General features: G+C 51.9%; 1 protein-coding gene across 9 annotated transcripts in view; it reads right to left on the reverse strand.

Moving 5' to 3' along the window:
- Positions 1-25168, reverse strand: part of DOCK7 (dedicator of cytokinesis 7) — a 174056-nt gene that overhangs the window by 7366 nt on the left and 141522 nt on the right. For 4 of the 9 annotated variants that reach the window (XM_020993042.2, XM_020993040.2, XM_020993038.2 and 1 more), the window contains 10 exons: positions 23396-23492; positions 16674-16770; positions 15253-15387; positions 14411-14563; positions 12681-12839; positions 12389-12489; positions 11143-11335; positions 10174-10317; positions 9556-9687; positions 8506-8520 (listed from right to left, as the gene is read on the reverse strand). In XM_020993042.2, the coding sequence (XP_020848701.1) occupies positions 8506-8520; positions 9556-9687; positions 10174-10317; positions 11143-11335; positions 12389-12489; positions 12681-12839; positions 14411-14563; positions 15253-15387; positions 16674-16770; positions 23396-23492 (1226 nt within the window). The other 5 variants (XM_020993043.2, XM_020993039.2, XM_020993044.2 and 2 more) reach the window with 4 other exon arrangements.

Consider the following 25168-nt stretch of genomic DNA (forward strand, 5'->3'; position numbering starts at 1 on the left):
ATTTCAGGTAAAGGAATGGCCACAAACTGGAGAGCTGAGTGTGAGTCATGCTTATCTGTGTTCACTTCTTCTGGGTGAAGCTCACTCCGGGTGCTGCGTCCCCAGGCCAGGGGTTTGATGAGCGCTGACTGTAAGAGCTGACTGTACACTTAACCCTCCCTACCACAAAGTGGGGGGAGGGTGACCTCAAATATACTGCACATAATTACTCTGCTTTACTACAGACAAAAACATCTCTTTGGGTCTACTGGATCTAATTGTAAACTAGGTATCAACTGACTTTCCTGGCTAAAAAGCAAAAAACTTGTAAACAGTACTGGCATTTCAAAATTTAAGAGATATTCAAGTAGTCACCTAAAAACCTCTTCTATTCTCACACACGTGGTATGCAGACTACATATGTATACGTACACACACACACACACACACACACACACACACACACACACCCCTATTATAAATACACATATTTATAGCAGCTCTTTTTGTATGGCAAACTACTGCAAACTATGGGGGTGTCCACTAATTGGGAATGGCTGAACCCAAAGTATGGTACATGAATGTAACAGAATAGAATTGTGTTGCACAAAATGAGGAAAGGAAAGGTTTCAGAGAAAACCTGAGAAGACTAGCATGAACTAATGCAGAGGGAAGTGAGCAGACCCAAGAGAACAACTAATATTATACTATCAACACTGCAAAAAGGAAAAACTTTTAAAGCACGGAAGATTTCTAATCAATATAATGATCAATCACAACTCTAAAGCATCAATGATAAAGAAAGCTGCCCCCTCCTGACAGAGACGAGGACCTAATATCCAGAATGAGAAACACGTTTTTGGACATGGCCAATAGAGTGATTTGTTTTGCTTGGCTAGGCTCACTTGTTAAAACAGTTTTTTAAAAATTTTTTAATTTCAGGGGACAGGTGGATGGAAAGGACAGTGAAAGTTTGATAACAGGGGAAAAACCTAATCAAATGCAGCAAAAACAATCTGTACAATCTGAAGCAGGAGGGGAAAGACTCTCCTTCCACCTGGATCGAGGCAAACTCATTCAGCACGTGATCTAAAAACAGGACTGAGAACAGCTGCAGAGAGAGTGTGGTATGAGGCACTTCTCAGTGCAGGAATCCCTGCATCAACAACCCTGAACAGCGCAGCTGATCAGGCAGCCGTGGGCTAGACGCTGCAGACAAGAAGACAAGTAAAACTCCCTGCCCTCAAAGAGTTTACACGTCAATACAAAATGGTGCTGTTCAGTGGCATTTGGTTCTTTGTGACCCCATCTGGGGTGTTCTTGACAAAGACACTGGAGTGGTGTGCCATTTTCTTTTTCAGCTCATGTTACAGATAAGGAAACCAAGGCCAGCAGGGTGAAATGACTTGCCCAGGGCCATACAGCTAGTAAGGATCTGAGGCTGAATGTGAGCTCAGATCTTCTGGACTCTGGGCCTGGTGTTCTAACCACTGCCCCACCTGGCTGCCCAACACAAAATACAGGCAAGGTAATTTTTGATGGGAGGAAGCATTAACAACTCGGGGCGGGGGGGGGTGCAAGAAAGGTCTTGTGAAGGCCCTTGAGATGAAGGAGGTGTCAAAGGAGACAGAGGTAAGGAAGGAGAGTCTGCATGCTGGAGCAGAGCTGCACCGACCAGAGGGACCAGGTTGAGAATCTCCCTAAAAAGCAAGGGAGGGAGGCGCCTGCTCATGACCATCCTGCTTCCCCACCACTCGACCCCGTGGTCCTGTTCTGCTCCCTGGAGCCCCACACAAAACGGAGCCCTTCCTGCACAACATGTGGTCCTGCCAATACCTGAAGAACGCGTCTCTGTCTCCACTTTGTCTTTCTTTGTGAATATGAATATCCATATATAGTCTTGTTAATGTGCAGAAAAAGAAAAAAAGAAGAGAGTGACTGAGACAGAGAAGCTCTGGGGCTCTGTTCAGTTTGGAGCTCCCCTGCTCCCCCACGACCAGTCCTCATAGAATAGGGTTTCCAGGCCCCTCGCTCCCCCGGCCAGGCTTCACTCTTTTAGGGTCATCTCCGCAGGTGGCTCTTGGCCACCCAGTCCGTCCATTAATTAAGCAGTGCCACTGCAGTCTGTCCTTCCTCTCTGAAGAACACCAATGACGTCACGGGTGCTGCATTACCTTGCTGCCACCCCACTCTCTTTTCCAGATCCATCCAAGTCCGGCAGCAGGATGCCCTGCCCTGCATGCAGTGGAGGACCGTGGCGTCCTCAATGTCTGATGGCGCTCCGAGGGCTTTGTGGCACCTGCTTCGGCCGCCTTCTTGGCTGCTGGAACACATCGTTCTCATCCACCCGTTCTGCCTGGGACAAGGTCTTCCCGTGCCTGGGGCAGATACTGTCACTCGCTTCCTGACTCCCTGCCCTCTGACAGCAGTTTCCTAGGGCCTGGGTCTCAAAGCCTCTAGGTCTCCTCCCCCTCCCCAGTGGATGCTGGGCCTTTTTGCTTCAGCTCAGCGGAGGGCTGCACGGACTGCTCCCCCTTCTCCCACTCATATACAATGCCCCGTCCGGCTTCCTCACTGGCTCTGATGTGGGGTGTGGGGGCAGCGTGCAGAGCTCAGATTCGAGCCCAGGCACGACACGTCCCTTGCTCTGCTGCATCATATGACAATGCCTCAGTGCTGTCCCAGAGCCTGGAGCTGGGTGTCTGCTGGGTCCTCGGGGAGGCTGATGCAGCCACACTGCTCCCAGGGTGTTGGGCAGGGGGGTGCAGGTGCTGGGTAATGGACGGCTTGTTTTGTAAGCCTTCTCTTGGGTCCCAGGCATCCTAGACCATGGAGACGGCTGCAGCTGCTCTGGTGCATAATGTCTGCTCTGGAGAGGTCTGGGAGGACACGGAGACCTGACACACTGCCCAACCCTCCCTCCTGGGGCTCACACAACTGAGAAGTCCCTACTTTCTTTATCACAGAATAGATGAATCAGTCACTTCCACTGCAATGCCAGCAGCCAGCGGTCCCTGTTGGTGAGTGCCAGATCCAGTCTCCTCCTCCAAGCGTCCACCTCCTTTTCCTGGGCACCAGCCTCTGATGCTGCTTGGCTGGACCCTTATGCTGGTTGGGATCCCCCTGGACCTCTTGGGGGCATTTCCCCCACAAAAGGACATCCATCCTCTTCAGTAATGCTCCTCTGGTCCTCTCCTGGCTAAGGATTCACTCGCCCTGGATGTGAGTACAGATAGGAAGCCCACAGGGAGCCACCCTGCCCTTTCCCGCCAGCTTTCCCAAACAATCTCAAGCATGGCCCTGTCTCCCTGACTCAGCTTCTAAAGACAAGCAGAAAAACACAACCCTTTTAAAAAAAAAAACTGCTTTTGGTATTTTTGTGAGTTTTGCTTTCGGCTTCATGATGTGGTTCTTATTACCCCCATTTTACAGATGAGGGAACTGAGGCAAGAGCAGGGAAGTGACTGGCCCATGGTCACAAAGCTAGAAGGCGTCTGAGGCCAGGACACAGACTAAGGTCCTTCTGAGGATCTCACAGGCACCATGCATGGTGTGGTTAAAGGCCACATAAAACCTCTGTGGCAGAGGAAGAGATGGGAGGAAGTTCAGTGAAGACATATTGAAGTACAAATTGGGGCAGACAAGAAGGCCGGCAGATGCCTATAGGCCGCCCACCCACGCGCCCCTCTAATCCCCCCCATCCAAGGAGGGGACTCGGCTCTACTCTGGGGCTTCCTGACCTACTGCCCTCCCCCCCTCTGTTCATTAGCTTCTCCCCCATTAGGCTGCAAGCTCCTGGAGGGCAGGCACTGAACAGCACACAGTAGGGGCTTCATACATGTTGACTGTACAGCAGGGCTCTTGGCTATCCTCTGGATAAGCGGGTGTGGCAGACCTGGAATATTCACTGAGGGATCACAGGCCAGAGTGGCAAGGTCAAGACAGCAGAGTGACTGCTTAAGTCAACGGAGCCATTTTGTTCTGGGAGCCCCACATCCCATTTCTCAGAAGATGATGAAAGAATGACCAAACGAAAGAGGGAGAGGTGAGAATAGAGGAATCCGTGGGCACGCACCTCAGGGAGGCATGGATAGAAGGGCAAAGCTCGCCAGGGTCCCCTCTCCCCTACCTCACACACACAAAGCCAGCCCCAGGGTCAGGACAGCTTGGCCCCTGGGCTTCGGGGGTGCCCAGGGCCAGACACTAGGCCACAGAGCCTCAGGCTACTCTGAGGCTACAAGGCGAGTCCTGATACTGGTGGAGGAAGTTTGCTCACTTGGAGGTAAGCACTCAGGCTTGGACTGAAAAAGACCCGAATTCAAATCTGGCCTCAGACACTGACTAGCTGCGGGACTCTGGAAGTTGCTAAAAATAACCAGCATTTCTATAATGCTCACTGTGCCCGGCGCTGTGCTAAGCGCTCGGCAGTTGTTAATATGATCCTCGCAACAAGCCTGGGAGGTAAGTGCTGTTACCATCCTCATTTCACAGGTAAGGAAACAGGTAAGCAGAGGTTAAATGACTGGACCAGGGTCACACTTTTCCTGGTCCTCTATCTACTGAGCCACCTCAATGCCCCCAAGCTACTTAACTTCTATTGGTCTCAGTTTCCTCAACTATGAAATGGGGGTAATAACAGCACCTACCTGGCAGAGTTGAGGTAGAACGCACACTTAGCCCAGTGCCTGACACACAGTAGACGCTACCTAAATGCTCATTCCCTTCTGTGGCACAGCGTGTCTTTTCTTTATTTGGTCCTCGTGACCTAAAGGAGAGAACCATAGCCAAACACTGAACCAAACCGCCCTGCCGGGAGAGGCCCAGAAAAGCACAGACGCTGGAGGATCTCAGAGGGGTAGAGCAGCGGGCAGGCTGGAAAGCTGGGAGGCAGAGGAGGCAGAGGAGAAAGCAGCAGTGTGTGTGTGGGGGGAGTCCCGGGGAAAGTAAGAAGGCCGGGACTATACCTCGGAGAGCATGGAGTGCAGCCTGGTAGCAGGGCTGTTCTGGGGCCAGATCTAGCCGGGTTGGGGGGAACAGAGCAGGCTGTGACATTTCCACGGGGAGAATCCACTCTCAGAAACCAGCAACCTGCACATCAAAGGCTTGACTGACAGCTCTGCTGACTTGTCTAGACTTGAGCAAATGCCAATTAGCCCTACGAGCCGGTGAGCACAGAACTTTTTCCAGCAGGCCAGGGTTGTTCCACAAACAGTTCTTGAGCTCTGCAGGCAGTGAAGGCGGCCCCAGGGGCCAGGCTGAGTCAGGGCTCGACACTGCGGTCACTGATGAGGGGAGACAGGTTCAGGAGCCTGGGCAGTGCCTACAGGAGTCCAGGCCTGAGGCATACCACAGCTCATCACAGACATTTTTGGAAGAAGAAAGAAGAGACTTTGCTCTAAAAAAAGGAATGGGAATTTAAGTGTGTTTCTGTCTTTAAAATTAATTCTGATTCCAAATGCTGCCAGACCAATCAGTGATATGCACCAGCTCACTCTGCCTGGGCACCTGTCCAGGCACCTGTCCCACCCACGCAGACCTAGAAACAAAGGCAGATATTTATTAATCAGCCTCAGGCCAGAGCAGGGCTTTGCATAATGTTCACTGGCCCCATGGTTAGACTGGGCTTCCAGGTCCACTCTCCTGGGAGTAGAAAGGCAAGGCCAGGGGGACCTCTGGTGTCTCTGTCACTGACCACCAGGGACCACCAGGGATCTGCCTACCCCAGAAGTAAATGATACAAACCCCATTTTGCAAAGCATACAGACGGTCTACAGATATGTGGAGGTGACTGCACGCAGGGAGGCGTCCTCCATGAGGGGGGCAAGATTCTGCAGAGGCAAGTCCCTCCTACCACGGAGGTCCTTCTTTGGTAAAAGGGCAGTGCACAGCAACACTTTTGGACAGGAGACAGGATCCGAATTCTCAGGAACAATGGCATTGGAAAAAAAGCGTGTTTCAGGCATTTTTCAGTGGAGACAGGCGGCCTTCTATCTTGCCCACAAGACTCAGGTCTGACTGCGTCATTTATTCTGAAGCTAACGCTGCTTTCCTAGCTCCACTGCAGCAGATTAGCAAGAAGGCCAGGTGCCATCCTTCCTGGTCCAGTGTGACGGGGAGAGGGCTGACTGTTCCCCAGGACCCCCCCCATCAGAGGTCAGCTACCCACAGCCAGCCCTACTCCTTCCCTTGGTCACCCCCTGGACCAAGCAGCCACCGACCCAGACTCTTGCCTCCTGCAAGTGAGGGCATTCGTTTCAAAGAAATGAGAAAAAGTGTCCGGCTGAACGTCAATATTTAGGGGTTACTCCCTCTAAAAACTGGAGGTTAATTTGAAAATCTGGACACGGTCTTATCTAGCTACATTCTACCAGTCATGGGAGAAAGACACAAACTTCCGTACTTATCCCTCTAGAAAATTAGGCCAGTTCACATTGTTTAACAATTAAAAGAAAAATCACACCTGGAAATCACACACATGCTATGGTTTTCTACACTGAAATTCAGAAAAAAGCTCAAATGCCTTGTAAACTCATGTCTTTGAACACAAGCGACAAATGCAGGCACAGGAAAAGGAATGATTAAAATGTATTTTCTTTTCTATTATTTTGAGAAAAATAACAGGGCTCAAGAGGAGAGAGGATGCAGGTGAAGACTGCATAGCCAGTACAGATTTGGAAGAGCAGATCACAGCCATCGCGATTCGTGGCGAGCTCAGGATTTGTTACTGTGCACAGGAAACACCTTTCCAAACTGCGAGGAACCACGTCTTAGGGGTTATCTCGGATACGCACACACACAGAGCCAAAAAGCTTTGCCAACTCAAAAAGTGATCTGAACCAATTCCAAGAGGAGGATAGGAAGTGAGCACAGGCGGGCAGCTCCCGCTTCCTCACCGAGCGAGCTTGTGGCTCGAGCCGGCCGGCTGGCATGCCGGAATTATTCTCACTGGATGTCAATCCAGGGAATGAATTTTGTCAACTTTTTGGCAACTGATTGGCATAGCTCTTTGATAAAACGGAATTATTGTGGCTTCCACAGAGTCAAAAAGAAAAATATTCACAAAGTACGAACTTACCACAACAGACAATAGTAAAAGTGGGGAGGAGGGTCAGCAACCAGGGGCAAGAGAAGAGAAAACAGAAAGTATTTTAATTAGGGAAATTTCAAAACAAATAAGCAGCAAATGGTAGCAAATAAATTTAAAAATGCAAGCATCCATTAAAGTATTTACAAAAGAAAAGCAAAAAACAAACATGCAGCAAACTTGGCAGCTAAAAAGCTAGAGGTTCAGCAGAGGTGGACAGCGGAGTGGATTCAGACAGGACACGGACGTGAGGGGTCTTTGAACATGCAGCGACACACGACGACGGAGTGACATGAAGGCTCTAGCTAATGAAAAGGATCGGTTTCAGGGGTCGATTTAGCATCAGGCCGACTCCCAACTCTGTGGCTCAGAGGTTCTAATTTTCAGCTGATTGATTAAGCCAAGTGCTCCAGGGAAGAAAGTGCTATCAGAGGAAAGCCTCGGACTGAGACTTCCTGGAAGCACCAGAATGAGCTTCTTTTCAGGCACCAAACTGTCCAATTAACTTCAGCAGTAATTTAGGTGCTTCATATGGAAGAAAAATCAAAGGTAGGTGCTGCCTTTGGATGGATCTGGGCGCAACAGATTTTTCCCAAATTTGTATGTTTAGACCCATAAATCAGGGTCATGCCGTAAAGTCAGTCAGAGAAAAATCTAAGTTGCTTCATCACAAACCTGGGTGCGTATGAACAATACAGTATGTGAAACATCACCTAGGACCTCAAGCTCACTTTACTGGTAAAGCCTCAAGGATGCTTACGGCTCTGATTTCATTTTTTAAGCGTATTGGGTGGGCATCTGAAATTCTTTGCTGTTACTGAAAGGAACTGAGACTGAATTCTTTAAAGTGCTAGCTTCCCTACAGAATATAAAGTAAGTTTTTATTTCCACGCAGCTTCTCAATCGCCTAGATACTGCGCAGAGTAAGACCCGTGGGTATTTTCCTTTCGGCCCTATCACATGGCAGAGAGGTGTCCAGAAGCCCGAGGAGAGCGGGGGCCGTTTACACCTCCCGCTCTCCCGTCCCTGCCTCCTAGAACCAGGCCCAGGTCGGCTGCTGTAGTTTTGTGCCTCTGAACAATGTCCATAAATCGACCTCTGGGGATGGGGGAAGCACCACATGGCTTTAACCAAAGATGATATTCTGTGCCAGACGACAGGAAACGTTTGAAAGATGCAAACAGATGAGGGTGATGGCACGGGGGCTCATTCGCCAGGGGATCTCATTAGTGACACGTCTCGTTCCCCATGCACGGCCTCGACCGCCCTCACAATCAGTGTCTACGACAACGGACAGTGCTCCGAACAACGTCTTTGGTTAATGAATGCGGTCAAGAGCAGACAGCAACACAGTGCCCACAGCTAGCACATGTGGGCCAAGCACGGGCACGAGGAATTGGATCAATCTAGGAGCGGCTTTACCTCGCTAAGGTGGTACCTACCTCCCAGCCCGTGCTCTGTGTGATAAAAAGCAGAAAAGGCACGTCACAGACAAGCCAGCTCGGGGGCCAGGCCCCATCAGTCACAAGTGTCAGGAACCACACACACCACCTTGCATCTCCACGCTCACCCGAGACCCTGACCTCCTCCCCGAGCACCTCCCACCGCGCACCCTGTCCCCTCCTCCATCGACGGGACCACCGAGGGGCAAGCCTGGGGTCCCGCCTGGCCAGCTGCTGCGGCTGCATCAAGCTTCCAGCTGACTGCACCTCCCTCAGCTCATCGCTCGGTTCAAGCGAGTCTTACACGAAGCTAAGAAAGTCTCTTAGGAACCCAGCTTCGGTGTCCAAGATGGGGAGGGCATTGTTCGTACATAGGCCAGCTTGGACCCGGGGCCTGATCTGGGGTGGATCTGCCCCTCACCACGACGGGCCGTGGCGCTCTGGCTCAGCCTTCCAGCCTGCGCCGATTTCAGGGGAGCTCCTCAGCACTCCGACAGAGTTGGGAGACTGAGCCAGTCAATTATGCAGCAGGATCAGCGCTGGGCAGAGGCCCAGGGAGCGAGTCCCTTTCCTGAGAGGGGGCCCACAATGAGCAGCTGGGGAAATAGAGGACAGGAGAGGCCGGGAGGCTCCGCCCAAGTCCCGGAGCAGCCCCTGCCTTGTCTGTGGGGACCCTCTATGGGCATAGAAGAAAGCAAGCAAAGGAGCCTTTGAATACTGATGCCCCAGAAAAAGGTGGAAGTTCCTGGTGACTCTTCTACCCAGGAAGAACCTGAGGGAGCATTTCATGTCACTTGGTGAGAAACTCAACCAAATACAAAAAGGTTTGTTGTGTTTGGCTGGCATATGGCAAACCACACAATTTGCACTTAAAAGGACAAGGAATTGTTCTGAAGTGCTAAGGCACTTTGGCCCTAGACTGACTCTGACCCGGGTCATTTGTAACCTGAGTAAGATAGTCAGTGCAGAGGACAGGTCTGGGGGGCACACAGCCCACCACTGCATTCACATGTTCCCTTCGTTCATGGAGGACGGACGTGGTGAGCTTACCTGATGGACGATTTTGCTGAACGCCTCTTGGAGTTTACCATGAATGACGGACAGCTTCTTTGCGTCCCGATTTGCTTCATGAATAGGAATGAGCACTTTGTAAACTTCGTTGACGGCTTCATACATGCCGGCCTGAAGAGCAACAACAGATGCATACGGTCAACAAGCTTGCAGCATGCACAACGTAATGCAGCATGCAGGACCTAACACAGTAAGCGCACGAGCTAACAGTGTAAGCTAATGCAGTGTGCACGACCTAATGTGGAGCGCGCACTAGCTAACAGCGTGAGCTAACATGGCGTGCGCGCACCGAGCGCCCAACGTGTGCCAAGACGTGAGCTCGCCAAAGCTAGTGACACCGACGTGGGGCAGGGCCTTGCCCAGAGCCGGCCACCGTCCCGTGGGCTGGGCGTGAGCCGGGCTCGTAAAGGAGTCTATGCTCATGGAGAACGCTCCTCCTGGAGTCTGTGTCCCACTTTGTGCCTCCAGAGATGACATCTACGGGACATTCTGCCACCGTTCAACCCTGATTATGTCGGTAAAGAGGGTTTACAAATGTGCATGTGGAAATGCGTGTCTGTGTCTGCCTGTTGGGGCCGCGGCCGCATGCTCACCTACCATGGAGAAGGAGGCGGCCGCCTGCTCCAGCAGCCCCACCAGCCCGGCCTCCGTGAAGTACTTTCCCGAGCAGATGCCCTCTTCGTCGGGAGATACCACGTCATCTGACACGGCCGACTCCTCCAGGACGTTGGACGAGATGTTCTGTGGAGACAGGGCCGGGTGAGACGCTGCCCTGCCAATGAGCAAAAACAGGGGCTCCAGAAGGACCTCGAGGCCGACCGCCCTCACTGGACAGGTGAAGAAACTGAGGCACAGGAAAACTAAGGCCATGTCCCAGCTCACACAAACAGGGGAGGGGTGGGGGAAGCTTTTATAAAATGCCCACCACAGGCCAGGCCCTGTGCTCAGAGCTCTGGGAGGCAGGTGCTTCATGATCCCCATTTTACAGATGAGGACACTGAGTGACTTGCCCAGGGGCAGCGTCTGAGGCTAGATTTGAACTCGGTTTCTCCTGGCTCCCAGACCTGCACTCGAACCCCTGTGCCACCGGCTGATTCTGGCCTTGGACCTTCCATCTGGCCAGGGTCTTGGCTTGGTCCCGAGACCAAGTTCACCACCAAAGGGCAGGTATCGGATTCTCACACCCCACAGCTGAGGAGAGTGTAACAGGGCGGAGGAGACAGAGTACTAGGTTCAAATCCTGCCTTTTCTACTGACCTGCTCCAGAATCAGAGCATGGCTCTCACCTCTGTTTCACCCTCCGTTTGCTCTGCATAAAACAGCATTAACAACACCTGTGCTATCAGGCCCCAGGTAGGATCAACTATGGAGGGAGAGCCTCTGGCCCCACCACTCACTGAGACAAGCACAGGCTGGCACCTTCTCTGTCCCAGAGAGCCTTGGGTGCTAAGGGCAGGTCTCTGGCCTGGCATCATCCATGCTGGGGAAGTCCAAGGGAGGACTCGAACCCGGCTCTCTGGCCGAGGCGTCCCTCTCCCAGATGCCCCCGCCCCTTGAGGGGATCACCTGGAAGGTCACGCATCCCACAGGCAGGTACTTCCGGTCCTCCAGCATGCTCAGGTATTCAGCTACCAGGGCAGCCGAGTGCACCAAGCACTGGGCGGCCTCGGCGTGGTTGCTCCTCTCCGAGTGCTTGCCGGCCATGTTCTGCAGCCAGGTCAGACGCAGGTCTGGAGACGTCTGGTAGCCCTTGGCGATTCTAGTTGGGATAGAAACACCGCCGAGCCGGCTCAGGTCACAGGGCCGAATGGAGGCCTGCCACCTCCTTGCAGAGCCTTCGGGAGATGTGAAATGGTCCCCGTCCAGGCCCCCAGAGAGGCCCAGCTCCCGCCAAAGCTTTCCTGGGAAAGTGGGACACCCCCACGGTGTGCAGAGAAGGAAAAAGCCGGCCACTCCCCTGGCCATCCCCCACGCCGGGCAGACTCCGACCACTGACCCCCTGGCTTGCTTCACGTCCTTTCTCCACGGTCCTCCCCATCCCCGCTGCCCTCTGCTGCCGAGAGCTGGTCTCATCAGAGCTGCTTGTCTGCTTGTCTGCTGTTTCCCCCCATAAGACTGTAAACTCCTCAAGGGCAGGGACTATCTCTGCCTTCTTTTGTATCCCCAGAATGTGGCGCTGTGCCTGGCACATAGTAGGCACTTAACAACTGTCAACTGACTGACCACTTTGTTAAGGAGGGATGAAGTCTGATATGTTAGGAGATAAGGGGAAAAGAAAGGGGAGCCGCCATCGCTGTGTGTGCCACGTGAACGGTCAGAAAGGGCTTTCCTGGCATCCCTGAGGAAGCTTCCAGATCTCTGAACAAAAGTAACTAAAAAAGCAGCATCCCCAGGGGGTGTCTGGGCAAAAACACCAACACCAAGGAAAACCGAGTCCCACTGGACGTGGCTGTGACAATGGCTTTGGCACCCTGGACAAGTGATGCCCTCTGAGGTGAGGTGGGGGAATGAGGGAGGCTGGACGAGGGGCCTTCTGAGGCCAATGATCCTGTAATCTGCAGGATGGGCAAGGGGGCTCTTTGCTACCTGTCCCATAGGCCACGGCGGGAAGATGAGATGGTGGGAGGAGACGAGCGGGAGCTGTGGGGTTGGGCGAGAAGGGAGCCCACGTCCTCCTCAGGGATGCTGGGAGACGGGGAAGTCACAGCCGCTGATAGCGCGCACTAAGGCTGCACAATGCGCTTGTCTTAGGGCCTGGGTCTGGGGTTCGGGGGCCAACGCCCCACCCCGGCCACAGCCAAGATGGCCCTACCTGTACATCAGGTCAATGAGCATCTCGGGGTCTTCCTGGTGCTCCTTCATCTTCACCGTGTCAGAAAGGATCATGTGGAGATTGAAGACAAGGTCCTGCACCTGCAGCCCAGAAACCGCGTGAGGGAGGCCTTCTCTGGCGGCTGCGCTGATCACTCCCTGCTCCCCAGGGCCTCCCCATACTAAGCCCCAGCGGGTCTAGACGCTGCCCAGATGGCATTTCAGCGACCTGCGTGGGGACCAGGCCCGGAGCCGGGCCGTCCCCAGGCCCTGGTGGTCCTTCGGCTGCTGACCTGGTCCGGGAACGTCGTCTCCCGCAGCTCCAGGTCTTCCTCAGCGTACGTCAGGATGGTCTTCAAGGAGCGCCGCAGGAACTCCTCGTTAAAGCTCTGCGAGGTGCCCACCAGGGATGATAGCGACATGGTGACCTGCATCTTCACACGGGCAAAATTCTGCCGCGGGACAAAAGCGGACAGGGGCCCAGCTTTGGAGGAGCGGACACAGCTGGGAGACCGGGGCCCTGCCCAGGCCTCAGGGGACACGCGCACACACACAGTCATCTGTGCTCGCGCTCACACGTACACCACCACGTACACGTGAGTGCAGAGTGTTCAGCCGTGACCGCGGCCCGGTACCAGGCCAGACAGCGCTCACGGACACTGGCCGATGGCCTGACTGACCCCTCCCCCCATTCCTCTCGTGGCTCTTTTCTCTGCCTCCCCATCCCAGCTGACACAACATGCCTGTCGGGCCGCCCGCAATCTCTCCTTCATGTGTCACGGCCAGTTTTTAGTAGCTTTTTACTATTTTTTAAATTAGAATCAGAGGTGGGCAGAGGCATGGCTCTAGAGCTACCACAAGCAGGTGAAACTAGGTGGCGCCATGGTGCAGAGAGTGCTGAGCTTGGAGTCAGGAAGATCTGAGTTCAAATCTGCCCTCAGACACTTACTAGCTGTGTGACCTTGGGCAAGTCACTTAACCTTGTTTGCCTCAGTTTCCTTATCTGTACAATGAGCTGGAGAAGGAAATGGCCAACCGCTCCAGTGTCTCTGCCAAGAAAACCCTGGACACAAGTAATTGACTAATCTACAAGTTTGGAGCTCCCCTGACCCAACTCCTCCATTTCACTGACAGGGATACTGAGGCACAGGCAGGTGACCGCCCAAAGTCACCCAAGTGGTGAGCCAGGGTTTGAACGTGGGGTCTGTGCCTGCGGAGCCAGGGCTCTTCCCTCTACGCCGCCCGCCTCACTTATTTTAGAACACCAAGTCTTCTAGGCTATAAGAAAACCTCGAGAAGCCCCAGGGCTGGGGGTCAAGAGCACAAGCAGACGGGCAGTGGGGGGCCAGAGGAGGGAGGCTTGCTCCAAACTGGAGCATCTCCTCTTCTCGATCACGGTTTCCTTCTCACCCCAGAAAAGGCCACAGAAACCTGGGACAGAGCAAAGGTACCAGCTCCTACCCATGCTGACCTGGACACGCAGACGTCTCGGGCACCTGAAAAACGTGTTGCCGAGCAGTTTTGGGGCTGAAAGGCCACCCCACCGCTCTGGGGCGTGATCAAGGTTTTCACTGGACAGAAAGAGAGGGGGCAACCTTCACGAGAATGAGAGCTCACGTTTACACACTGGCATTAACTGAGGCTCAGAGGGGCTTGTACACCTGTCCACAGCTACCAAGGAAGTGCACCGAGATTCTAACTCAGAACTCTCTGATCTCCAGCCCAGCATCCGGCCTACCTGGCCACGCTGCCTCCTCCGGGGAGAGTGGGGAGACCGAGGCAGCTGAAATGGGAGACGGGGTCAAATGTTGCTTAAATCAGTGCTTGGGGTCCAACGGACCAAGAGGAGCCTACGGGCATCAGCGCCTGCCTCCACCACAGCCACAGCCACCAGCTAAAGGGGAGGCGAGTGGGCAGTGAGGAGACAGAGCGTGAGAGGGCTCTCCCCTGTGGGATTTCCCTGCTGGCCTCCCTAGTGAGCCCCAGAAAGGGCCTCCGTTTCCCCCCCAGTGGCGGGGCTCACATTGCCGATCTCGAAGTTCTGCCTCATCAGGAGGTAAAGGGAAGCGCTGGCGTGGGAACGGATGGAGCCAACGCTGCTGCTGCAGTGACGCAGGAGCCGTAGGCACAGGTCCGCACACTGCTCTGTCTCCTCCTCAAAGAGCAGCTCGGGGAACTGTCAGGAAACAAGACCGTAACTGGGGAGGGCAACAGAGGCTCCAGAAAGCGGCCCTCCCGTGGAGGAAATGTGCCAGTGGCCCCCTCCATCCTGACGATGCCCCCAGGGAAACACAACACACAGCAGGAAGGAAAGAGGCCCTGCTTCCCTAGAAGAGGCCTTGGGGCATCCAGTTTGGGGCTTTAAACCTTCAGCGGTTCCCGGGCCCGCCTGGCAGGGCGGGTGACACCAAGGAACCCCTGGTCCGAGGAATGGGTTTTGAAACATGTGTGTAAACGCAGGAAAGGCTAAACTTCAGCTAGAGTTCAGAGATGTAAGAAGGAGGTAATCTGTTTGCCCATCCAAGTTCACGGACCCCTCAGCGCCCCAGCCACAGAGCCCACTTTAAAAGCTGGTCTGCTAATGGGGAATGGGAAAATGGAAGGACAATACCCAAGAAACCTGGAGTTAAATTGAGCCATTAATCTCAATCTCTTCTACCCTTAAAAGCTGCCATGGGACTCCCATCACCCCCATAAAAGGAATCCCTTCAGCACGCTGGCATGGACAGGACAAGGTCCTGAAGCCAGGGGCGGGAGGACAACGGGGGCCGGCAGTGAACAAGGCCCCGGAGGCCGCCAGTCCCCGTCCCCCACACCCCCCATCCATGAGAAACAGTTCCCTGAACATGGTGCCGGGCCGCCCACCTTGGAGACCAGGGCTCGCTGTGTGGCGAAGCAGTGCTGCAGGTAGAGGGCGCTCTGGTGGCAGGCCATGCTGTGCAGGAGCACCTTCAGCACCCCACCCAGGATACTCTCCTTGGATTCCGCCAGGGAAACCGTCTGAAATACAGGAATGAAGCCGTGGTGTGGAGACATCCAGGGCTCACCCAGACACTAGTGCAAGAGCTCCAGCCCCCACGGGACACTGCCTGTTTCTTCGGCCCCTCCACACCCTGGAATGAGCTCTCCCTTCCGGCCAAGGAAACTGAGCCCCACGCCCAACCAAAGACACGCTCTGGCCCCTGATGCCCCAACTGCCCCTGGGAGGGAAGGCACCCTGTGAGGCACAGAGCCCAAAGGGCAGAGATGTCGGCAAGGAGGACGCCAGGGACAGCAAGGCCAGTGGGAGATCCTCGGCCAGAGGCAGGGCAGTGAAAGCCCCATTGCTGCGTGCCTGGATGACATCGCAGCTGGAGCAGCCCCGGCCCAGCCTGGGAAGGACGTTGAGAAATCAGAGAGGGTCAGCAGGAGAGCACCAGACTGGGGAAGGGCCCCAGGACACTCAATGGCACTCTGCGTGGCCCCAGAGGACAGAATAGAAGCAATGGGGCCAAGCTGGAAAAGGGCAAGTGTGGGCTGAACGTGGGAAAAACCAAACGACTAAAGCCACCTAGAGCGGAACAGGCCGCCACAGAAGCGCTGGCCTCCCTCTCCTGTGGAGCTTCAGGAGGAGACGGTGGATGGCCCCATCAGAACCGCTATGCAGGGACTCAACGCTGCACCAGCTACCAAAAAGGGGCTCAAGGGCACAGGGTCTGGGGAGCTCCCATGAAGGTGCTCAAACTCCTTCCCACCTATGGGGCATCATTCTACTTGGGGCTTTTGGAGACTTTCTTCTACCGTGCTAGGTCTATCACCCACAGATTCGCCACACACACATGCGTGCACACACACACACACACACACACACACACACACGCACGTTTCTATATAGAAATCTTTATTTCTGCTGCATGGCGTTCAGCTGGAAGTACATTCATGGAGCTCTGAGGATCAATAACTGGGAGGCTTCAGATTTTGGCTGTCCTGTGGACAGAGCAGCAGAGGCCAGGGAGGGCAAGCTGGGCAGAAGTCCTGGAGGGCAGAGGTCACTTCCTAATTAGGAAGACTTTCCAAAGAATGAGATCTGCCCCAGGTCAGAACCAGCCACTTCAGAAAACAGTACGTCTCTCTCCCTGGGAGGCAAGGTGGCAGCATGGCCACTCCTCAGCGACCTTGCATGGGGAATTACCAAGGAACCAGGGAGTCTTTTCCACCTCTGAGATTCCATGAAACAGGTCAGCATCTTTCTGAATTTTGCCCATTCTGAGACTACAATTTCATTCTTACCTCTTGGTGACATTTACCTGCACGATTATTTCTAATGTATCCAGAATTATTAAGTTTGCTTCCGTTGCAAGGTTTCCATCAATAAGAGCTTCATGCTCAATCTCTGCCCTTGACCTAATGAAATAAAGTATTAAAGTTAATTACATCTAAATGTTCAAAAAAAACCCCATAAAAGTACATTTCAACAAATCTCTCAAAAACGAACCACCAAAATTGTAAAATATAGTATACGAAAAAGAGAAAGGGGAAGAGATACGGCACAAGGAGAAGTCTGCTGGGGACCCCAGCTTTCCCTGCTCCCCCCAGGCCAGCGCCAGGCAGCAGGCACAGGGGAAAGGTCATGCCCGCATGGGAAGGGCCTTCACAGTCCTTTCACCCGGCACCATCTGAAGGAAGTGCCAGGGGCTCTCGTGTGCAGCGTTCCCAAATGGCCTGCCTCGGAACAGGCTTATTACCATTCCAAGGATTTTCAACATGTTTCTTTGGGATAAAAGTACTTATTTTCTCTAAAGCTGCATCTATTTCCCCAGAAAGTCTGGCACATCTAATTGCAGGTGATAACTTAAGTCTTCAGTGAGAACTATGAACCAGCAACAATCCACCTTAATGCAATGAAGGCATTTTCCATCTCCATTCTCACAAATGATTTTTGTTACTATAAAAATGCTAAGTATAACACCGAGTACAATTGTGGGTAAATATTTGTGTTGTGATAGCAAAGGCTAACAACTGCACACAGGACAGATGCACAGATACAAGAGGAAAGGATGCTGACACTACGATGGCTAATTCCTAAAACTCCCACTTAAAAGTCTACAAATTCTCATTCACCCTATCATCACTATTATGTCCATACTTACTCAGCAAAGGAAGGACAGTCAATGAAATATTAGAGTTAAGGAGCCTAAATGATTATCTTGACAAAACAGGAAAATATGCCACACATCACAGCAATGTTTAAACCTTCCAGTGCGGAGCCTCATGAAAAGAAATGTAAAACTTGCTGCCTTCAGTTAAAAATCAAAACTGTTTCCTCCAAACCCAGCAAAGTGAATGCAGAAATAAAGCAGGGATGCCAAAGCCGGGGGCCTCGGGTGTGGCGGTTTCTACAAAGCAAGGCACTGAGGAGAAACCAGAGGGAGGGACCAGGACAGACAGAGTGGAGGACGAAGAGCGTTCAGGCTTCGAGAATCAGCTAAAAAATAAATAAATAAGGGAAGTGATGGCAGGCAGCTTTCACACCATCATTTACTCCCTGATTAAGTCTGGTCTGTGTGCTTAGACCTTAACCACAGTGCCCCATTTAAAACCCTCTCTGACTCTCCCTCTGTAACAGTGCGGACTGGAAGAGTATCCATAGTTCGTATTAATTAGCCTATAAAAGTATGTTTCTTAGGTCACCCCCAACCTGCACTGACAGGGTAGTAACTTACTTCACATCTTTTAGGAGTTTTTAACACTGTTAATAATCCAGAGCACTCGTACACACATGGGTATCCATCCCACCAGAGATGGCAACCCATTCCACACAATTCTGAGCTTGTGAGTTACTAAAGGATGGAAAAATTCAGCACATGCTTTTGTGCTTCAAAGTGACAGATTTTAGTCTTCGATGAGTTCTCTGCTTTAGCAGCTTTTTCCAGGTTTATGGTTAGGAAAAAACCTCCCAAGAACTAGAGCCCTTTACCTCGGAGGGGGGTAGCGCCCCTCCCCCCCACTGGTCTGGATGACCACCTGTCACATTTGTCATGGGAGGGGGCCCTTTGGGGACAAGCTGAATGAAATGGCCCCTGGGCCTCCTTCCAACTCTAAATTCTAGGATTCTGCGAACGCTAAGTTGGGTTTTGGGATAAGTTCCCTTCTACCCTGGACTGAGGGCTCAGTTCGACTCTTTATGGACTTGACAGAAGGCCATGGACAATGAAGAAGCGTACTACTTAGCTCTATGGGGCCCCAGCCTCAGGCAATACTAAGTTTGGCTCTGCTGCACCAAGAGATCCTGTCTGCTGGGTCCTGAAAATACTCTCTTTTCCTCCTGATTTTTATCTTGAAATGGGGGACCTGAGATTCTTCACATGTTCCAGTGGGGGGATTTTCAATCCTTAATCTCTGTTCACATCACAGAGGCAGCTCTGGTTGGCCTACATTCACTAAGCCCAGTTTCACTGGGACCTTGACATTATTCTCTGAGACTCCTTCCTTCTTTTGCGTCATGTGTTTTTAGGGCACGCTACGCCACGGCCTTCCTGAATCTCCTTCTCTCGTCAAGCCCCAAATCATGATGATGTTTGTGAAAATGCTCCTTATGAAGACAACCAAGGAAGCGATGGTTCTCTTTACTCGACCTTCTGTTATGACGTCCTTTTTCTTATTCTTCCCTTCATTTTGAGAGGACAAGAGACCGCTCCTCTCCTTGCTATGTTCCACATCCTGTTCCTTGCCTGCTTTCTAAGGGGTCTTACTCCTACCATTATCCCCTTCCCTTCCAGCATTCTCTAGTTCTCCTGACAACATCCTTCTTGAACCCGTCCTCACACGTGGTGAGAGCTGAAAAGAACCATCACTGACCTCTTGTAGCCTCTAGTGACAGCCTGTTTTGTCCATTTTCTCACCTCCTATTGGCTGTGATCTGGGGTAAATCACTCAGCCTCTCTAGGCTTCCATTTCTTGACTTGTAAGATGTCCGCTCTAACAAAGCCTGATAAAAGTCTACTGTATTGAACTGGCAAAAACATGAACGTTTCATGTTTCAAAGCAAAAATGGAATGGAGGGAAGAAACTCGCCTCCAAGGATCTGGTCCAGGAAAACTGCCCCATGGATCAAGCTTGATACTGAAGTGAGCATGGTGAACAGGGACCCAGAAAAACAGCAGAAAGGCAAAGAATTCATGAGAGAATCCAAGACAACCAGCAACAAAGCGCACAAAGGCTACGAAAAACAGAGAACCAGATGTCAGAATACAAGGGGGCAAAGGTCACTTTGCAGTCGCTACTGAGACTTCTCAGTACCGTGGTAAGGCTTTGGAAGGATGAACCTTACTGAACAGAACCCGAGACAGAAAGAGGGTGTGTGGACTAAAAGTGTGCATGAGGAAGATTTTCTCTGAGCTGAACTGAACTGAGGAGTACTTCCAGGCCAGCATGGGAAAGCACGATGGAGTAAATCCTGAATGTGGCTCAAAGAAGGGAGAAGCAGAAGCAATGGTGTTGGGGGTGACCCCTTGGGTGGAAAGAAAAATCAGATGAGGAGCTTGGGAAATAGATCACAGACTGACACAGAAGCATGATATTGCGGTAATAGGATAACTACTGGGGCACATTCCAGAGTGCGTGTGAGGGTCAGCTAATCAATTTGTAATTTGTTATATGATAATTTAAAAAAATCTTTCAAAAGGTGAAATAAGTGACCAGGGGAGCCATTATTCTGGGCCTGGTTTTGACCATAAGGACATTGGCTAATTAACTAGAAATGAGAGGAACTAGGGATAGCCATCTAGTCCATCATAGAATTCATGACAGGAAAGGAGACGAGCCTATGCTAAGACGCACATGTCTCAAAGACAACAGATAAGTAGAACCCAATGATTTAATGTTGGCTGGCCACAAGGTCTGCACTTCTCCATAATAAAATTCTGAAGATTCAAACAGTAATGACTGCAATGAGGAGGAAAGGGGACAGCTGCTGGAGTGACCGATAAGAACGCAGACATCCAAGGAGAAGCCAAGAGCCCAGTGTGAACACTGAAGAGGCCAGCGCTAAGCCCACCCAGAGTAAGCCGTGGTTGGCAGCGTCCGCCGAGGGGGAAGGATGGCCGGGGAGGTATGGCTTTTGTAAAGTAAACAAACAATAAACCACTAAGGTCCAGGGCGTGTTTTTTAGAGGATGCTTGGGACCACAGGTTGGGGGTGCAGGGGATGAGGATCTGGCCAGGAACAAACCCCACTGGCCTGAGCCGGTGCCCCCCACACCTGCCTCTGCGCAGGCCCGTGGTGGCCCCTCATGTTTCACCAGCCTCACGTCAGTGATCAGGAAGGGCAATGGCTATGTTCTGGTGAGACTGACTTAGGCGGGACTGAAGTGAAAACTTGCTAAGATTCAGAACTGCCCGAGAGTGGACCTTAATGCAGATTTGTTATTAGGGCAAATGATACACTTTCAGTACAGCATAGGAAACATTGAAGGATTATCTTCTCCTCCGCCTCATTCTCATCATTCTCATTACTATTATTATTCTGACCACAAACAGAGGGCTCTTCTGTCCAGGACATGCTGTACCCAGGAGATTACAGCATCAGGCTGCTCAGAGACCAATGATACAACTCAGAGGTGACTGCGTTTAAGGAATGCACTGGGAAGGTCTTGGACTCGGAGCTGCCCAGACCTCTGAGATCACCTGGGCCAAGAGAGATGAGCTGACTTGCCCCACGTAGCAGAACTAGGCTTTAGATTCCAGCCCAGAGACTTGAAGGCCAGCACTTCTACTAAAGCCAGTGTCCCAATCTCAACAATGCAGGCATTCACTCCCGTGAGTCAGAGGACAACCTTCCTCTGCAGCCCATCCATGAATGCTCTTGAGGCCCGGGTCGTGAGGCCTGGGGGCTCTCCACCCCTTCCTCTCCCCACTTGACCAACAGCTGTATCCTTCTATCCTGTTTTCTTTGGAGACATCCTTTATGCCACTTCTCCTAAGGGACTGTGACCTGCTCAGGCCATCAAGACCTCTCCAACAACCCTGGGGAGACCCACAATTTGGATTTTTCAGGAACCCTCCCCTTCCATGACTCACAGGCATATAACACCCACCGAAGAATAATGGGATTAAAGAGACAGACCCTGTGTCATGGAGAAGCTTGGGATCATGAGAAGTGCAGTTTCCCAAAGACAATCTGGTCTATTCTCATCCTCCTGCTCCATTCCGGTTGCCCAGGCTTGCTCCCAGATCCTCTATTCTTTTTTCAGGATATTTTTAATCTCAGTAAAAGAATTCAGAATCAGACCTTCAATTAGAGCCTTCCTGGCCTCTTGGGGCTCAGCATCTTTGCACCAAGATGGTCCTCGGGCAGCAGGGATGATCGGTTTGGAGGCTTCCTGGCCTCCTGGGGCTGAGCATCTCTGCACCAAGACGGTCCTCGGGCAGCGGGGATGATCGGTTTGGAGGCTTCCTGGCCTCCTGGGGCTGAGCATCTCTGCACCAAGATGGTCCTCGGGCAGCGGGGATGATCGGTTTGGAGGCTTCCTGGCCTCCTGGGGCTGAGCATCTCTGCACCAAGATGGTCCTTGGACAGTGCGGATGATCGGTTTGGAGGCTTCTTGGCCCTTGGGGCTGAGCATCTCTGTACCAGGATGGTCCTTGGACAGTGGGGATGATCAGTTTGGAGGCTTCTTGGCCCTTGGGGCTGAGCATCTCTGTACCAGGATGGTCCTTGGGCAGCAGGGATGATCGGTTTGGAGGCTTCCAAGTGGGAAGGACACACCCTGGCAGGATTTGCTCTAGGCCACTGGAGGCTTCAAAAAGCCAGAATCACCTCCACATCACAATGGGGCATCAGAGTGGGACCCGGACACAGGAATGTGCTTCTGTTTTTGTTAGCACTACTCAAGTTTTTGTGGAATTGTATGTAACTAGTATTTGGGCAACAAGTCTATTGATATTTTTTCATTTTTTCAGATAAGGATTCTCTCTGATTTCATCCTACACTTGCTAGGCCATTCTCTCTAAGCAGAGCATCTCTGTTTACAGGTACTAAGTCCTTGGTTTTCAGACCTGAGTACCGACTTCAATCAAGATGGAACACCTAAAAATCTGAACATACTTCGGTGACCCCTGAAGAGGCTGCTCCCTACAGCCCACAGAAGTACATACAGACCGCTCACGCCAACATCCAAGGCCCTCCACTACCCACCAATCACTCCTCCCCAGGAGAGCCTCCAAAGTGGCGTCTCGGCACACCCCACCCACAGATTCACTCTCAGGATTTTTCTCCCACTGCTGCCTTCCTAGAATAGGGCCTTCGCCCTTCTCTCTGTGTCTTCAGAGCCCGCCCCACTGGACTCAGCTCAGCCACCACCATGCCCATGCGTCTATCCCTGCCCGCTGCCATTGCCACAGCCTGTGAATCCCGTTCTCTGCGTGTGAGCAGCACTAGCTCCCTCTAACTCACCCGGGTCTCCCTGGGCTCTGTGTGGCTGGGCCCTCATCTCCCAGATCTCAAAGTCCTTGAGAATTGGGGGGACACTTCAGGTGCCCAGAGGAGAACGAGGCTCACAGTACACTGAGTAAATACGTGCAGAACTGATGGATTTTGGATGAGAGTGCAAGGGAAAATCTACCTACATCTAGAGGTACAGACATTCCCTGCAGTTTTGCTAGGACAAGACCCATGATCTCACCCACAGACCAGCATTCCTGTGACCTAAGAGGTAGAGAGCTGCCCAGGGCACTGGTCCATAGCGGCCCAGCCACATGCGGCCAGAGAGGCCTCGGGACCAGGTTTCAGGGCTGTCAGGCTGGCTTCCTCTAGCTCTGCCATCTCTCCTCAACTTATTTACTTTAAAATAACAGAGGTTGGGGGTTACTGACAAAGTAAATTTTTTCCCCTTCCTCCAAGGCTTCCTGCAAAATGGAAATGGCAGAAAATTAAACGCCTCTAAAGCAACGTCCGCCAAATTCATCACGTTCCTGGCGCGCTTGTCACATGATTGGCCCACCAGTAGCACGAGAAGACAAGGCTCTATTACTTGTCCAATTTCTCCGTGTTCTGGCGCCAGTGAGTCATGTCCTTTCTCCACCGCAGGTTTTCCTGGCTTCCGAAGGCGCTTCCTGAGGGGCTTCTCTCTGCCAAGTGAAAGGAAGAACCAATCCGTAAAGGTGATTTCCCTCTGAACCAAGCACATGTTTGTTTGCAGACATACAAAATTCCTGCCCTAGAAAATTCTTTTTACTCAGAGTTCCATGTTCAAAAGCTCTGCTCAAACACCCATCATCATGACAGTTAAAAACCACCTCTATACCCATGCGAAATGCAGTTTAACTTTTATTTTATTTTTAAAAATTTATTTATTTTTAGCTTTCAATATTTATTTCCACAAGATGTTGAGTTCCAAATTTTCACCCCATCTCACCCCTCCCCCCACCCCAAGATGGCATGCATTCTGAATATCCCTTCTCCTCGTCTGCCCTCCTTTCTCTCTCTCCCTCACTTCCCTGCAGTTTAACTTTTAAAGAACAAAATGCGACAAATTTTGTGAGTCACAGCGTTTTACAGCAACACATCTTGACCAACTTTTGGTTAAGTGGACTCAACCTTGCGTGGGGATCTAACACTTCTCCTTGTGTCCCCCCTGCAGCCCTGGGAAGTGATGGCTACAGAGCAGGCCTTCGGTACAGACTTGTTGCTTCCTTAGCTATACTGGGGGGAGTCGGAAGGACTATGATGTTTCTAAAATATCATCTGAAGCACGTCTCGTCTCCATGGTTGGTGTCAGAAGCACAGCAGTGTACAGCCACTCCAAAGGACAGATACCCACCCACCCAACAACAAATAGTTTACACTATCGTCTCCATCCGGCATTTAGCTGCCAAGGTGATAAAACATGGCATGTAAGACACCCTTGGTCAAATTATCTAGACCAGGCCAAACTCTAATAATTGGACAGTTTAATATTTAAATTCTTAGGAAAGTTATCACAGGTGCCTAGTAACTTACAGCAATTCATAGTAATTAAGGGTCCTTCAGAACAAGGTAAGGCTCTTTTTTGGTATTAAGCTCTCTCCTCTCAGAATCTGTGAAGTACATTTAAAATAGCCTGTTTCTTGGGTAGAATTCCCCCTTCTGCAGGAGACCTTTACCGATTCCCCTAATTTCAGCGCCTTCCCTCTGTTCATCATCTCCTATTTTTCCCCTACAGAGCTTGCTTGTACATCACTGTTTGCCTGTTGTCTCCCCACAAGGACTGTGAGCTCCTCGGGCCAGGCACTAACACAGCTCCCGGTATACAGCAGGCACTTAAGAGATGCTTGCTGACCAACTGAGTGACCAACCTCTCAGCCTCTGTTCTCTCATCTGTGAAATGGAGAGAACAATACCTTTCTCCAAGGGGAGTTGTGAGGTTCACAGGAAGCCAGGCACAGAGACGTTCACAAACTTCAAAACCCTACATAAAGGCCGGCTACTGCTATAAGACGGGCCTCAGGCAGGCCTGGCCGGATCCTGTAGCACCTGGGTCTCTTCTGAATGAGACTCCGTGAGTGTAGATGGTAAGAGGGTCAGAGGGAGGACAGAGGGCCCCAGGCTGGATCTTGGTGGCACAGATAAGAAGGAGATCTAGGTGAATGGAGGGTTAGGAAAGCAGAGCGGATCCAATCCAATCAGCGAATGTCAAGCCCCTATTCCATGTAAGGCAACAAGAGGCTTGAGCCAAAGATGGTCTAGCTGCCCCAAAGGACAAGGGGTCAAGAGGAAGCATTACATGCTACAGGAAGGGCCAGGAAAATGGGTCCCACTTTGGTCC

This window comes from Phascolarctos cinereus, unplaced genomic scaffold (genome assembly GCF_003287225.1).
Source record: "Phascolarctos cinereus isolate Bilbo 61053 unplaced genomic scaffold, phaCin_HiC Scaffold_5;HRSCAF=322, whole genome shotgun sequence".
Lineage (NCBI taxonomy): Eukaryota > Metazoa > Chordata > Mammalia > Diprotodontia > Phascolarctidae > Phascolarctos > Phascolarctos cinereus.